The sequence below is a fragment of the Hyperolius riggenbachi genome, chromosome 1 (genome assembly GCF_040937935.1).
Source record: "Hyperolius riggenbachi isolate aHypRig1 chromosome 1, aHypRig1.pri, whole genome shotgun sequence".
In the NCBI taxonomy this organism is placed as follows: Eukaryota; Metazoa; Chordata; class Amphibia; order Anura; family Hyperoliidae; genus Hyperolius; species Hyperolius riggenbachi.
In genome coordinates, this window is record NC_090646.1 from 577,750,605 (window position 1) to 577,763,440 (window position 12,836).

The 12,836-nt window shown below is 44.3% G+C and overlaps 1 protein-coding gene across 2 annotated transcripts in view; it reads left to right on the top strand.

Annotated features, from left to right (window-relative positions):
• Positions 1–224: 224 nt before the first annotated feature.
• SSBP2 (single stranded DNA binding protein 2) overlaps positions 225–12,836 on the top strand; it is a 247,223-nt gene continuing 234,611 nt past the window's right edge. For both annotated transcript variants that reach the window (XM_068247960.1, XM_068247964.1), the window contains exon 1: positions 225–356. In XM_068247960.1, the coding sequence (XP_068104061.1) occupies positions 301–356 (56 nt within the window). In that variant the 5' untranslated portion in view covers positions 225–300. The remainder of the gene's footprint in view (positions 357–12,836) is intronic.

A 12,836-nucleotide genomic window follows, 5' to 3' on the forward strand; every position in this document is an offset into this window, starting at 1 on the left:
CCTCCTCCCCCCAGCTCCGAGGAAAGAAGAAGGAGGAGGAGGAGGCAGCAGCAGCAGCCTGTGTGCGCCGCTCCGAGCCCGTCCTGCTGAGGAGGAGGAGGGAGAGCACCACAGAGGGGGAGGAGGGGAAGGAGGGGATGAGTCTGTCCATCACTCGGGTTGCTATGGCAAGGGGGAGGCACTGTGCGCCGGGCGGGCCTATCAGGGAGGGCGCTGCTGGTGTCGCCATGGTGACGGGGTTGTTCCCGGGGAGGCTGTGATCGGTTGACAGGTGTGTGACAATCGGAGCTTTCTGCAAGCATGTACGCCAAAGGCAAGAGTAACAGCGTACCGTCCGACAGCCAGGCCAGGGAGAAGTAAGTGCCGCGCCGCCCGGGGCCGTGTGCTGGGGGAGGAGGTGGCAGATAGGCCGGGGGCTCCATACTTCCTTCCCTGCACAGGGGGACTCGCAAAGGAAGTTTGCTGCACGGGGGAGACTCCCTACAGGGTGGCCTGAGTGACCCTGGTGCTGGCCCCTGACAGGAGCAGTGTCACCCTGCTGGGCACAGCACAGCCCGGGCTATGTGAGGCAGCAGCAGGCAGGGCTCTCACCCATCTGTGCACGCCGGAGTTCACAGAACTGCAGGACAAAGTGGAGCTCTGCCCCTCATTGTGCTGTGTGCAGACGGGAGATGGGCTGAGGGTTGCTGGGGGCAACTGCTGCTGAGGGTTGCTGGGGGCAACTGCTGCTGAGGGTTGCTAGGGTAAGCAGCTGCTCCATTTGCTGTAGATGGGTGCTGCATGCAGTGGTATAGTTAGAGATTATGGGGCCCCATAGCAAAACTTTCATGGGGCCATCAGATGCAGGCACTCTTGAGAAATGCCACCTGCCCCTACCCTATGGATATGGGATATTTTGGCTATTTACATTCTCCTGCTATCTTCAATGCATACAGTCCATGGGCACTGAGACAAAGTGAGAGGAAAGAGGAACACAAGAAAGTAAATAGTGAATACATCAAGTACCACCGGGGCCCCTCTGCTCCAAAGGCCCCTTAGCAGCTGCTATATCCATTGCTATGCCCTTGTGCAGCCCTGTCTGTGGCACCCTGCGTGCAAACTTTGCTGTTCCCCTGCAGGCTGGCTGGGGATCTGAGGCTTTGTTAGCCCATGCCATGCTTGGAGGGAAAGGCTGCAGGAGGGAGGACTGACCCCAGCAGGCAGATTGTGCCTCTTCCTATTCCCTGCTGCCTGCTGTACAACGTCTGCTGCAGCTTCTTCTAGCCTAGCCACTGGATTGTAACGTCTGCTGCAGCTTCTTCTAGCCTAGCCACTGGATTGTATAATAAAAGTCATCACGTCTAAATGTACAGACTAAGGCTCCTTCATCAAACTTTTTCACTGTTCACTTTGTTTTATCATTTGTGTCATTTTTCATGTTTAAGAATATATTTTTGTTTTTATCAAGAGGTGCTCACATTTCTTCTAATGCTTTTTTTTCTGTTCATTCCAAATCATCTTGACTGTTGTCTTCAGTGTGCGCTTTGTGAACTTTGAATCTCAGTGCAGTCTTGGAGACACCTATTATGTGCTCTTTGAAAAGCCATTCTTTACATTGCTCAATGGTTTAGGAATTTCAGTTTTGTAAGGAAATGGTTTGTAAGTCATACAGGTTTAAACCACACCTTGTGCACTTTGTCCGGTAAGGTGATAGAAAGGGACTGACCTGCATTATGCTACCAGTAAAGTTATACTTTCCAGGCTGGGCTTCTAGGAGACCCTGTGTACTGTAAAAGAGCATTGATTGGATGTTTTGTGATAGGGGTTGAACACGTTTCCTGTAATTGTTCCCCATAAGCCAGTGCTGGAGGAAAGCATTTGTTTGTAAACACTCCTATCCACTCATATCTATTGATCAAAAAGTGATAAGCACACAACAAATGGCAAAGCTGGGACTATCTAGCTAACACTAGTCACAGTGATTTTTGTACTTGTGTTCAGTAGTACTATTGATAATGAAACAGATTTTGAGTGAATTGTGTGGAGTGTTGTAACTTATATTATCTCTTATGAACAAATATTTTACTATATGGTGAATAAACAAAATATGTACTAGGATCATTGTTATTGTTTTGGGCACGTTCTTATTGAAGAGGATTTATTAAGCTGATGTTTTAATTGGTGACCAGTTGAATCCTCCTTTCATTTTTTTTTTTATTTTGGCCGACCCAGTGGCAAGACAAGTATATGATCTCCTCAGTCCCTCTTATCTGCTTTGTTCAGTGCAAGGGGTCTGAATATACCTAATGGATTTTATTTTGCCTTCTCTTTTTTTTTTTTTTCTTTCTCTTTTTATAGATCATTCCATTGGGAGAAAGGCGCAATAAAAATATTATTGTTGTTAAAGTGTTTTTAGTGCCATTACATTTCAGTGCAGGGATGTTAGATATACTTGAATTAGGGTTAGTGCATGTTTCTGGAGAGGGATGTTGGTATATACAAGCTGACCATGTATGTTTGGATTGGAAGAGTATCTGGTGTCTGTAGGACCCAGCTGGCCTGTCTCCCTAAAGGTCTATGGGGAGTCTCCTTGTCTTCCCTTCTCCCAGAGGAACTGGACAGCATGTTCCGGTTCATAAAAAGATCTTTCAACAATTGGCTAGCCCCTGCTTATTCAACCACTATCTTCAATCTGTGCATACAGAATAGAACATCTGCCATGAGAGAACTATGGAGACCGTCATTGTTTTGTCAAACGTAATGGCTAAATTCTCTGGTGTAAAACTTATCCCATGACTTTAATACATTTTGGCTCGCTCCCCTGGAACAGGTATGCAGATCAGGCATTCAGGTTTCCATCCCACATGCCTGATGTTCATACTTGTTGTTGGCCAGTGACGTGGGAAATATTACGTACTCAGCACCACAGCCATTAAATAACATTTTTCAGAAGGTCAGTGACAGTAGCCCTTGACGATCTATTTATTTTTTTTTATGAAAGGTTTACTGCTAGGTTGGGTAAGTGGAGATTTTAAACACATTTTATTCACAAAACTTCTCATAAATTACTTATTTATCACATAATTGATAAAAATAACCTTTCAGCACATTTACAAGCAAAATAAGCACTCAAAGTGCATTGTTCTTTATTAAATTCATTTCAATATTACTTTTCTTACCTTTATTATATTATATTTTTGCTCTTTGGGAGCTTAAAAAAGTAGCAAAGATCAGATGAAAACAGGTGAAAAAGCTTTATGAATCATGCCAATTGTGCAGCTCTTTCTACGAGAGTCTTTGAAATATTAAAGGAAATGATGGGCAATTTATTGCCATTATCTATCTAAAATTCTATTTAATGGAAACCTAAAGAAATTGAAAAAAAGCCAGTTCCAGTTTAACTTACCTGGAGCTTCTATCGGCCCCCTGCAGCTGCCCTGTGCCTGCACCGTCTCTGAACGATCCTCCGGTCCCCTGCTGCTCCTTAGTGTTGATTCTGGTGAGTCAGTCAGTTGATGGCCATTGGGCCTGCGCGGCCCTGGCTGTGTGCGTCCTTGATTGCGCTCCTGTCGCCGGGAGTGTCCTGCACATGATTAGTAGAAGAAAAACTCGTACTGCGCAGAAAGCTCCCGGTGATGGGAACGCAATTGACAATGTGTGCAGCCAGGGCCGCGCAGGTCCAGTGGCCATCAACTGACTCGCCAGAATCAAAACTGAGGCGCAGCAGGGGACCGGCGGATCATTCAGAGATGGTGCGGCTGCAGGGGGCCGGTAGAAGCTCCAGGAACTATTTTTTTGTTTTTAATTTACTTTACGTTTCCTTTTAAAGGTGTTCTGTGGAGCCTATTAAAAACAAAAACCTGACACTTACCTGGAGCTTCTATCAGCCCCCTGCAGCTGTAAAGTCCTGCGCCGTCCTCCTGCAATTTACCGTTCCACGCTGCCGACCCGGTCTAATTATTCGTCTAAATAGACGAATAGTGCTCGCTCCCGCACGCGTCATCGGGAGCTTACTGCATGGGCGCAGTACGGAATGTTCTTGTACTGCGCAGTACACGCCACGGCCGTGCAACAGCAGTTCTAATTCAGGAAGAATTGGACCGATGGCGGCACCTAACGGAGAATCGTAGGAGGACGGCGCGGGACAGCTGCAGGGGGGCCGAAAGAAGCACCAGGTAAGTGTAAGGTTTTTGACTTTAATGGGCTCCACAGAACCCCTTTAAGTAAAGTGGATTGGCTTTTTAAATTAGAGTTAAAGCGGATCCGAGATGAAAAACTAACTATAACAAGTAACTTGTCTATATATCTTATCTAAAGTTTAGATGGTTTACACAGCAAAGCTAGCTGCAAACAGTTTTAATAGAATATGATTATTTATTCCTGTGATACAATGACAGCAGCCATGTTGTTTGTAAACATTACCTAGAGGCAGGCTTATCTGTATCTTGAGCCATCAGCCTAATCCCCTCTCCTCCTCCCTCCTCCCCTCTTCCTCTGAAATCAATGGCTAGTAACACCTCCCCCTCCTCCTGCCCAGACTGAGCCCCCATGAGCCCTTGCTACTGCCACGGCTCTCTGAAAACTGTGGGCGTGGCTTTTTTTAGTTTATAGGGAATTAGAGTATTAACACAAAAACAAAAAAGTATTTGGCTTGAGGAATGCCCTATAAACAATAGGAAAGGAACACTATTATGCAATGTGTAAAAGTTCACCTCGGATCCACTTTAAACTTCAGTGTCATGATGACCTGTGTTTTATATCTGGGCTGTGGAGTCGGTACAAATATCATCCGAATCCTCAGTTTATGAAACGTCTAACTCCAGGTACCCAAAATTGCTCAGACTACTTGGTCTAATAATACATACCAGGGCTGGAATTGGGTACAAAAATTATCCGACTCTGGACCTCTCAGTTATGAATCCCCAGACTTTGACTCCAGGTACCCAAAAATTACGATACTCCAACTCCACAGCCCTGGTTTATATAAACGGCACTATCTTGATGCCATATACCTGTTATTTGCCCTTGAATTTACTTTAGGTTTGTTTTGAGTTGAAGTGCTTAGGTAGTAATTGGACATCTTTATATGTACTGTACGTCAACTTTAATCGCAAAAAATCTATGGAAATTGAGAAGGTATAGCATTTGTTTTGTGGTCTTGGCAGTGTTGTAATTTGTGAGAAATTAAACTTTATCAATAGGAACAAAATGGACATTTTATTCCGGCTTTGTATCCTGGTTAGATTGTAGCTGGGACTGTGATGGGGACAGCTACTGGAAGAAGGAAGAAGACTGGTCCAAGTAGCCAATACTTCTTTATGTAGCATCATCCCCTTCCATGGCTCTGTACAGAGTAAGAAACCAAATGTGTGCATAATAATACAGACATTGGTACAGAAGCGGTAGATAGTAAAGTTACAGTGACAATGATGTAGCCATTCCTTCTCTCACATTTTAGTTCTTTGTAAAAGTACATTGGCACAGCAGAAGTGGTTTGTGCTGGTCCCCAGTGCAAGTGGCATCTCGACGGTAGGAAGGCTTCACTGTATTGTAGCGCCAAAAGGCTTTTTTTTTTTATTTTTTCCCCTCATTTTATTGTTCCTCTTTTAATGTGGACCTGAACTCGTGCACAGGACCAAAGGAAAATCTAAAGAAATGCACCCTGTATGTATTTAGAGAATTTGGCCTGTCTAATTCCCCCTCATCTGTGACTAAGCACAAGTTGTAATTTGATCCCTTAGCTATGTCTGTTGACTGCCACAGCAGAGAGCACATTTGTAAACTGACGGTGCTAACAATATGTCTGCTTACATAAAAGCAGGAAGTAGACAAACTGCATATTGCAGGATTTGTATCAGCTGTAACAAAGAAATTATTTTTTTTAAAGGTTATTATGTTGTTGCTTATCTTTTAGACCTGACATGAAGTTCTGAGGTCAGGTACGCTTGAAACAAATTCACACCAAGTAATCCCATTTAGTTATGTTTTTAAAGAGGAACTCCAGTGAAAATAATTGAATAAAAAAAAGTGCTTCATTTTTACAATAATTATGTATAAATGATTTAGTCAGGGTTTGCTCATTGTAAAATCTTTCCTCTCCCTAATTTACATTCTGACATGTATTACATGGTGACATTGTTACTGTGGGCAGGTTATGTAGCTGTTTCTAGCTGTTTGGGCTGTTAGAGATAGCTTTAAACAGCTAATTCCTGTCTGTGAACATTGTTACATTGTGGCAGTTTGCCCAGAGTACCGCGGTATTCAGAGCCTCTTGTGGGAGGGGTTTCAGCACAAAATCAGTCACACAGCGCCCCCTGATGGTCTGTTTGTGAAAATCATTCTATTTCTCATGTAAAAGGGGGTATCAGCTACTGATTGGGATAAAGTTCAATTCTTGGTTGGAGTTTCTCTTTAAGGGAATGTAAAGCAAATAAAAATAAATAAATAAATAAAAAAAGCCGGTTCAAATTACCTGGGGCTTCTACCCACCCCCTGCAGCTGCCCTGTGCCTGCACCGTCACTGCGATCCTCCAGTCCTCATCTTTCGGCTGGGCGACATAGCGAGTTAATGGCCACTGTGCGTGAGCGGCCAAGGCCGTGTGCTCCTTAATCACATTCCTGTCGCCGGGAGCATCCGGTGCATGCGCAGTAGTTATTTTCCCACACTGCGTATGTGCAGAGGGCTCCTGCCCACGGAAGTGTGAACAGGAGGAGGGACACGGACTGGGCCTCTCATCCAGAAGAAAGAAGGCTGCTGTGGGGGACTGGAGGATCCTTCAGTGATGGAGCAGGCACAGGTCAGCAGAGCTTAGGGCTGTAGCTCTGCCTCCATGCATGTCAATCCCCGCTGATCGCCACCTCTCCCAACTCCTCTCAGTCTTCCTTCAGTGAGAGGGGTGGGGGAGAGGCGGGGATTGACGTGACCAAGAAAGTCGTGGATTTTTGCCTGGCATTTGGGGGGTTTGCAAACCGCTTTCTGCCGCGGGGATGCAGCATTTTAGCAGAGCTGAAAGTGCTGAAGTTAAATTTTGAATAAAAAGTGGAATTTTAAGTCTTCCATGTCTCTTTAAGTACAGTTTGATCGAAATTGTTTGAGGTCACATGACTGTAGAAACCACTCTTGTATAGCAGGTCCCTCAGGACTGTCTATTACAGTGTGGACAGTATGGCGGATGGGACGGAGCCAATAGCATGTCGCCATAAGTCTGAGATATCAGGTGCGTCAGTTGCTTGTCTTCTGAATCAGGAAGGGCAGCTCACACATCCTTGCAGGAAAAGCGAAAGCCCCATTATGCTTACTCAGTTTCTAAAATTATTTTGGGCTGCCAGTGAGCATTACTGAGACAGCAGTGTTACTTTATACTGGCATCCTATGCACCAATGGTGTATTTCATAGGTGGACGTAATATAGAATTTTCATCAATTCAATCTAAAAATCAGCAGATTTTTACCAGCCAGCTCCATTCATATCCGTTCGAGAAGCACCAGCTGTATTTTTTTAAGGTGCTTTAGCTATCTGTGTCCTGGGAACTGTCCAGCCCTGGTATAGTTTGCCCCCCTGAATACATGTGACATAGCAATTTGTTGCAGTCTGGTAAGTTCATGATCGATTTAGTGGCAGACACACTTGGCTTGCGACTTGCTGTCAATTCTCTTACACCCAAACAGGCGTGCCCTAAATGTCTTATGCCGCTAATGCCTTGTGTAGGAAATTCTGTTGCACCTTATGCCACTAAAGCCTCGTACTCACGAGGCACAAATGTTGCCAGTCGCCGAGGGGGAAAAAAAAAAAGCAGCGACAGGTCCCTCTGTGCAACTGCCGTACACACGGCGCACAGAGGGACAGAGATTGCAGCGGAAGGTTCCCCCCCGCCGGAAGCTCCATACATTATGTATATTATGTATGGAGTTGCTGTCGCTACTCTGCATACACACGGCGGACTAGCGACAGTTGCGGCGGAGTTGCGGCGACGGGTGTTGCAGGCGATTGACCAAGTCCAATCGCCTGGCGACAGCTCTTAGTAGCGACGGTTTGGGGCACGCGCGCCTAATACACACGGACGACGACAATTGTGGCCCGTGTGTATGAGGCTTAATACACAGCTCAAGAAATGTTATGTTACACCTTATGCTACTGAGGCATAGTTCACAGTGGTCAGTTGCATAATGCATGTGTTATAATAAGTGTGAACTGCAATGGAGACTGGACATAGTCTTTATCAGGGCTGTGGAGTTGGAGCAATATTGGGTACGTGGAGTTGGGGGTGGTGGTTTCATAAACCTCAGAGTCTGGGTATTTTTGTAAGGACTCCACAGCCCAGCACCTTATGCCACTAATGCACAGCACAGGAAATGTTATGCTACACCTTATGCCACTTAGGCTAGGTTCACAATGGTCAGTTGCATGATGCACGTGTGAACTGCAATGGAGACTGGACATAAACATTAATACAAAGCCTGCATACAGCGAGTTAGAGTAACTCGATCAGTTACAGTGCAGTGCTGTGAACAGTCCCATAGGATTGTATGGACACATAGTTGACATGCAGAACTATTCTGCAAAGCAACTGACCACTGTGAACTAGCCCTAATACCAGCACAGGAAGTTATATATTACACCTTATGCCACTAATTCCAGCACAGGGAAATATTATGTTACACCTTATGCCACTAATACCCAGCACAGCAAACCGTACTATAACCCCTGTGCCACTAATACCTAGTGCAGGAAATGTTTATGACACACTTGAAAATAACTTATGGTAACATTTTTCTCAAGCCAGATGCTTTCTGGGAAGTGTACATTGACTTTCCAATACCATGAAAGGTACCAAAGGGACCAGATAAAGATATGACTGATTGTGAAGGATGTGTACCTTGTTACAATCCAGCTGCATTTATGAAAACTCTTGTAAAATATATTATGTTTTTTTTTGTTAGTGCTAGGCTGTGATTGATCACAATTTGAGGTAGCCTAAGGATCCTCCACAGCTTTAAAATGAAAAGCTAAGACAGTGGAGAAATTACCGGTATATAGAAACGCGCTCTATAAGTTGCGTGATGGATGCAAAATGCTGTGAAATAGGAACATTTACTCACAGACTTTATATGTACCACCATGCAAATACCCTTGTATGGACATTCTGGGTGGGGCTGGAGAGCAGATTTGAAATTTTAGAATCTTGGACATAACAAAAATGTGTTACTTTGATAAATAAATAAACAACAATACCCCAAATGGCCCGGTTCACATTAGCGTTCCAGGTCCGGCTTCCCCGAACCCGGAACGCTCCGTACACAGCGGATGGTGAATGGATACATTGTTAATCAATGTATCCATTTACATTCGTGCGCCGTCTGGATCCGATCCGGGAACGCAGCTCCGGGACGGTCCGGCTTTTTTTCCAACATGCGCTATTTTTCAGTCCGTCCAGGTGCGGCTGCGGACCCGGGCCGGATCCTGACCCGAACATGCGGCCCATGCTGTGCAATGAGAAACGGATGTTTCTCATCACACTGGCAATAGGACCAGATGCTTCCAGCACCGGTCCTATGCCACTTGGGGGCCCCGGACTACACGCCGGTATCCCCCATGCTTGCAGTGCCTTTCCGGCACTGCAATGTATCTAGTTCCGGCTACTTTATTGTAGCCGAAACTAATACATTCCGGATCCCCAACTTGTGCCACCTTGTGGCCACCGCAGAGACCCGTACGGTCTCTTTGCGGCCCCCGGACACTTGCGGACTCGAACCGCAAGTGTGAATGGGGCCTAATTGTTGGGGAGAGGGGACTCTGTGGAGAGCTTTCCACCAGTGAAAACGATGTACTTCACAAGATGCAGAAATCTGGTTTTGACCAGCAGTAAATACTTTTGTGTATTATAAAGAACTCAAAGGATTTGGTAATAAAGTAAAGTAATCCTAAATATACAGTACATGGACAATTTATTCTCTTCTACTCCATTATTTATTTATTTTTTTTCCAAATTAATTTTACAACTGTGATACAAAATATAATTTTGGATAAAAATAATCTTACAACCATGGCTTATTGCAAAATATGCTATCAATTAATATAACAACCTGGGCCTGTTTAAAGTACTGCGTTGTAGCTGATCACGTTATTCTAACTCGCTGCATGCTGGCTTTGGGCTCAGTTCACAAAACTTCTCATAAATGACTTATCACTGATAAAAATAACCTTTCAGCACATTTACAAGCAAAACAATCACTCGAAGTAACTTCCTGATTTAACTTCATTTCAGTATTACTTTTCTTACCTTAATTATATTTCTGCACTTTGGGAGCTTTAAAGAGAATCTGTATTGTTAAAACCGCACAAAAGTAAACATACCAGTGCGTTATGGGACATCTCCTATTCCCCTCTGTCACAATTTTGCAGCTCTCCGCCGCATTAAAAGTAGTCAAAAACAGTTTTAAAAAGTTTTGTTTATAAACAAACAAAATGGCCACCAAAACAGGAAGTAGGTTTATGTACAGTATGTCCACACATAGAAAATACATCCATACACAAGCAGGCTATATACAGCCTTCCTTTTGAATCTCAAGAGATCACTTGTGTGTTTACCTTCTGTCCCCCTGCAGCTCTCATCCACTGAATACTAGTGACAGGCTGCAGACAGCTCTGCCTGTATCTGTAATTCCTCAGTATGTGTCAGCCAGCTCCTTTCACTCCTTGTGTCAGCCAGCTCTTCTGTCACTGATAAGAGAGCAGAGACGCTGCTGGCTTATGTAAATAACACACACACACACACACACTGGAGTGTGCATAGATGGGCCTGGAGAGGGGTGTGCATAACAGATCAGAACAGAAGAATTGGCAGCCTTCCAGACACAGGGCGACAAGTCCGACAGGGGAAAGATACATTAATTTATTACAGAGATGGTGATAGTAGAAAGTGCTGCAGTAAGCCAGAGCACATTAGAATAGGTTTAGGAACTTGTAGGATGGTGGAAAATAGGATGAAATTTTTGTTACAGAGTCTCTTTAAAAATGTAACATAGATAAGGTGAAAAAGCTTTGTAAGGCCTGGAACCCACTACAAATTGCTATCGCTAATCGCAATCTTTTTGTAAGCGATTTCATGAGCGTTTTCTGGCGATTTTTAAAAAGTGTAAGCATTCTGTCAGCAATTGTGTAGCGATTAGCGTTTTTAATTCTAATCGCTACACAATTGTGCAGTAATTTAAAAATGCTAGCAAAAGCTTGTAGGTTTTGACGAGCGATTACGCCAGCATCTATATACTTTGCAGAAACGCTAGCTGCATGTCCTGCATTTGCGATTTTGGTAATCGCAATCGCTCCAGCGGAATTTGTCCTATCCATTAACATTAGCTGAGCGTTTAGGGAAATCGCTAGCGTTTTGAATCTCTCCCTAAACCCTCAGAAAATCGCCCTGGTGGGTTGCAGCCCTGAATCATGCCCAATGTATGAAGGTCTATTCCCAGTCTCCATTGCAGTTTATAACTTCTTATAACACGTGCATTATGCAACTGATCACTGTGAATCCAGCCTTAGGGCCCGTTTCCACTAGTGCGGTGCGATTTCTTTGCGGAAAACTCATAAACGAATTCACATGCGGAAATGGGCCCATTGACTATTATTGGCTATGCGAATCTGCATGCAGAAAACGCAAGCAGATTCGCTCTAGTGGAAACTGGCCCATACTCCAGCTACTTTTGGAATTTTATTCATGGAATCTTTGGGTGAAATTTTTTTTTCTTTATTGCCTCAGAACTACTACAGTCTTTGGTTTGGAGTCTATCACACAGGTGACTGGCCTTGTGTCAGATTTCATTTAATAAATACTTGTTCATTGACAGTTACCATTTAACATATCAGTATGGGTAGAAATACTTACTGTTATGTGGACTAGTATGGTTGACTGCACAATTCACAAGTGGCCTTTTAACTTGCAACTAGAAGGTCACTTCTCTAAAAGGCCACCTTTTACTTGCTGGCAAAGTTACCTGCACGTTTGCCAATGCTGTTGATAAATAACATATAGTTCTTGTCCTATCATAATTTTTTTTTATTATAGCGATATAGAAGTATGGACCTTTGACATGGCCCCCACCACTAACAGAATTCTCGTCATTTACTATATAACATTCACTGAAATCAAAAAGTGGACATTATAATACATGTTATGTAAGTAGATCAAGTATTTATCTACTTATATATGTGTTTTTTGTTTTTTTTGCCTGGCATAGTATGGATGATCCTACTGCTTTAAGGCAGGGGTGGCGAACTCAAATACAAAGTAGGCCGAAATTGTACACTGGGACCAAGTCACAGGTCAATCTCGCTGTCTATTTGCCACCTTCCTTCCTTTTAAAATTCTCTGGTGTCCAGTGGTCCTCCCTTTCCTATACAGTTTCCTAGTGTTTAGTGCTTTCCTCCTACCTCCCCATATGGCTTCCGTGGTGTTCTAGGGCCTTACCTCCAATATGGCTTCCCTGGTGTTCTAAAGGGGGCCAAATATAATGCAATGTGGGGAAACCACTTGAAGGAGATTCCACGCTCTCATGTTTTGGCGGAGACTTTCCAAGTTTGCAATAAGTGCAAATATTAGGCCCCGTTCACACTTGCGGTTTAGTAAAAACCGCACCGGATGTCCGGACCGCACCGTATCCGGACCGGACCTGATCCGTACGGTTCCTATCCGGATCCGGTCCGTTTGCATCCGGTTTCCGTGCGGTGTGAACACGGTTGCGGTCCGGATCCGGTTTCTTAAGGAGATACACATCCTGTAAATACCTGGAGTCTGGGAGGTCAGCAGAAGGGTCTGGGGTCATTGTTGGAGACAAGTGGACGTGTGGAGACCATCCGTGGA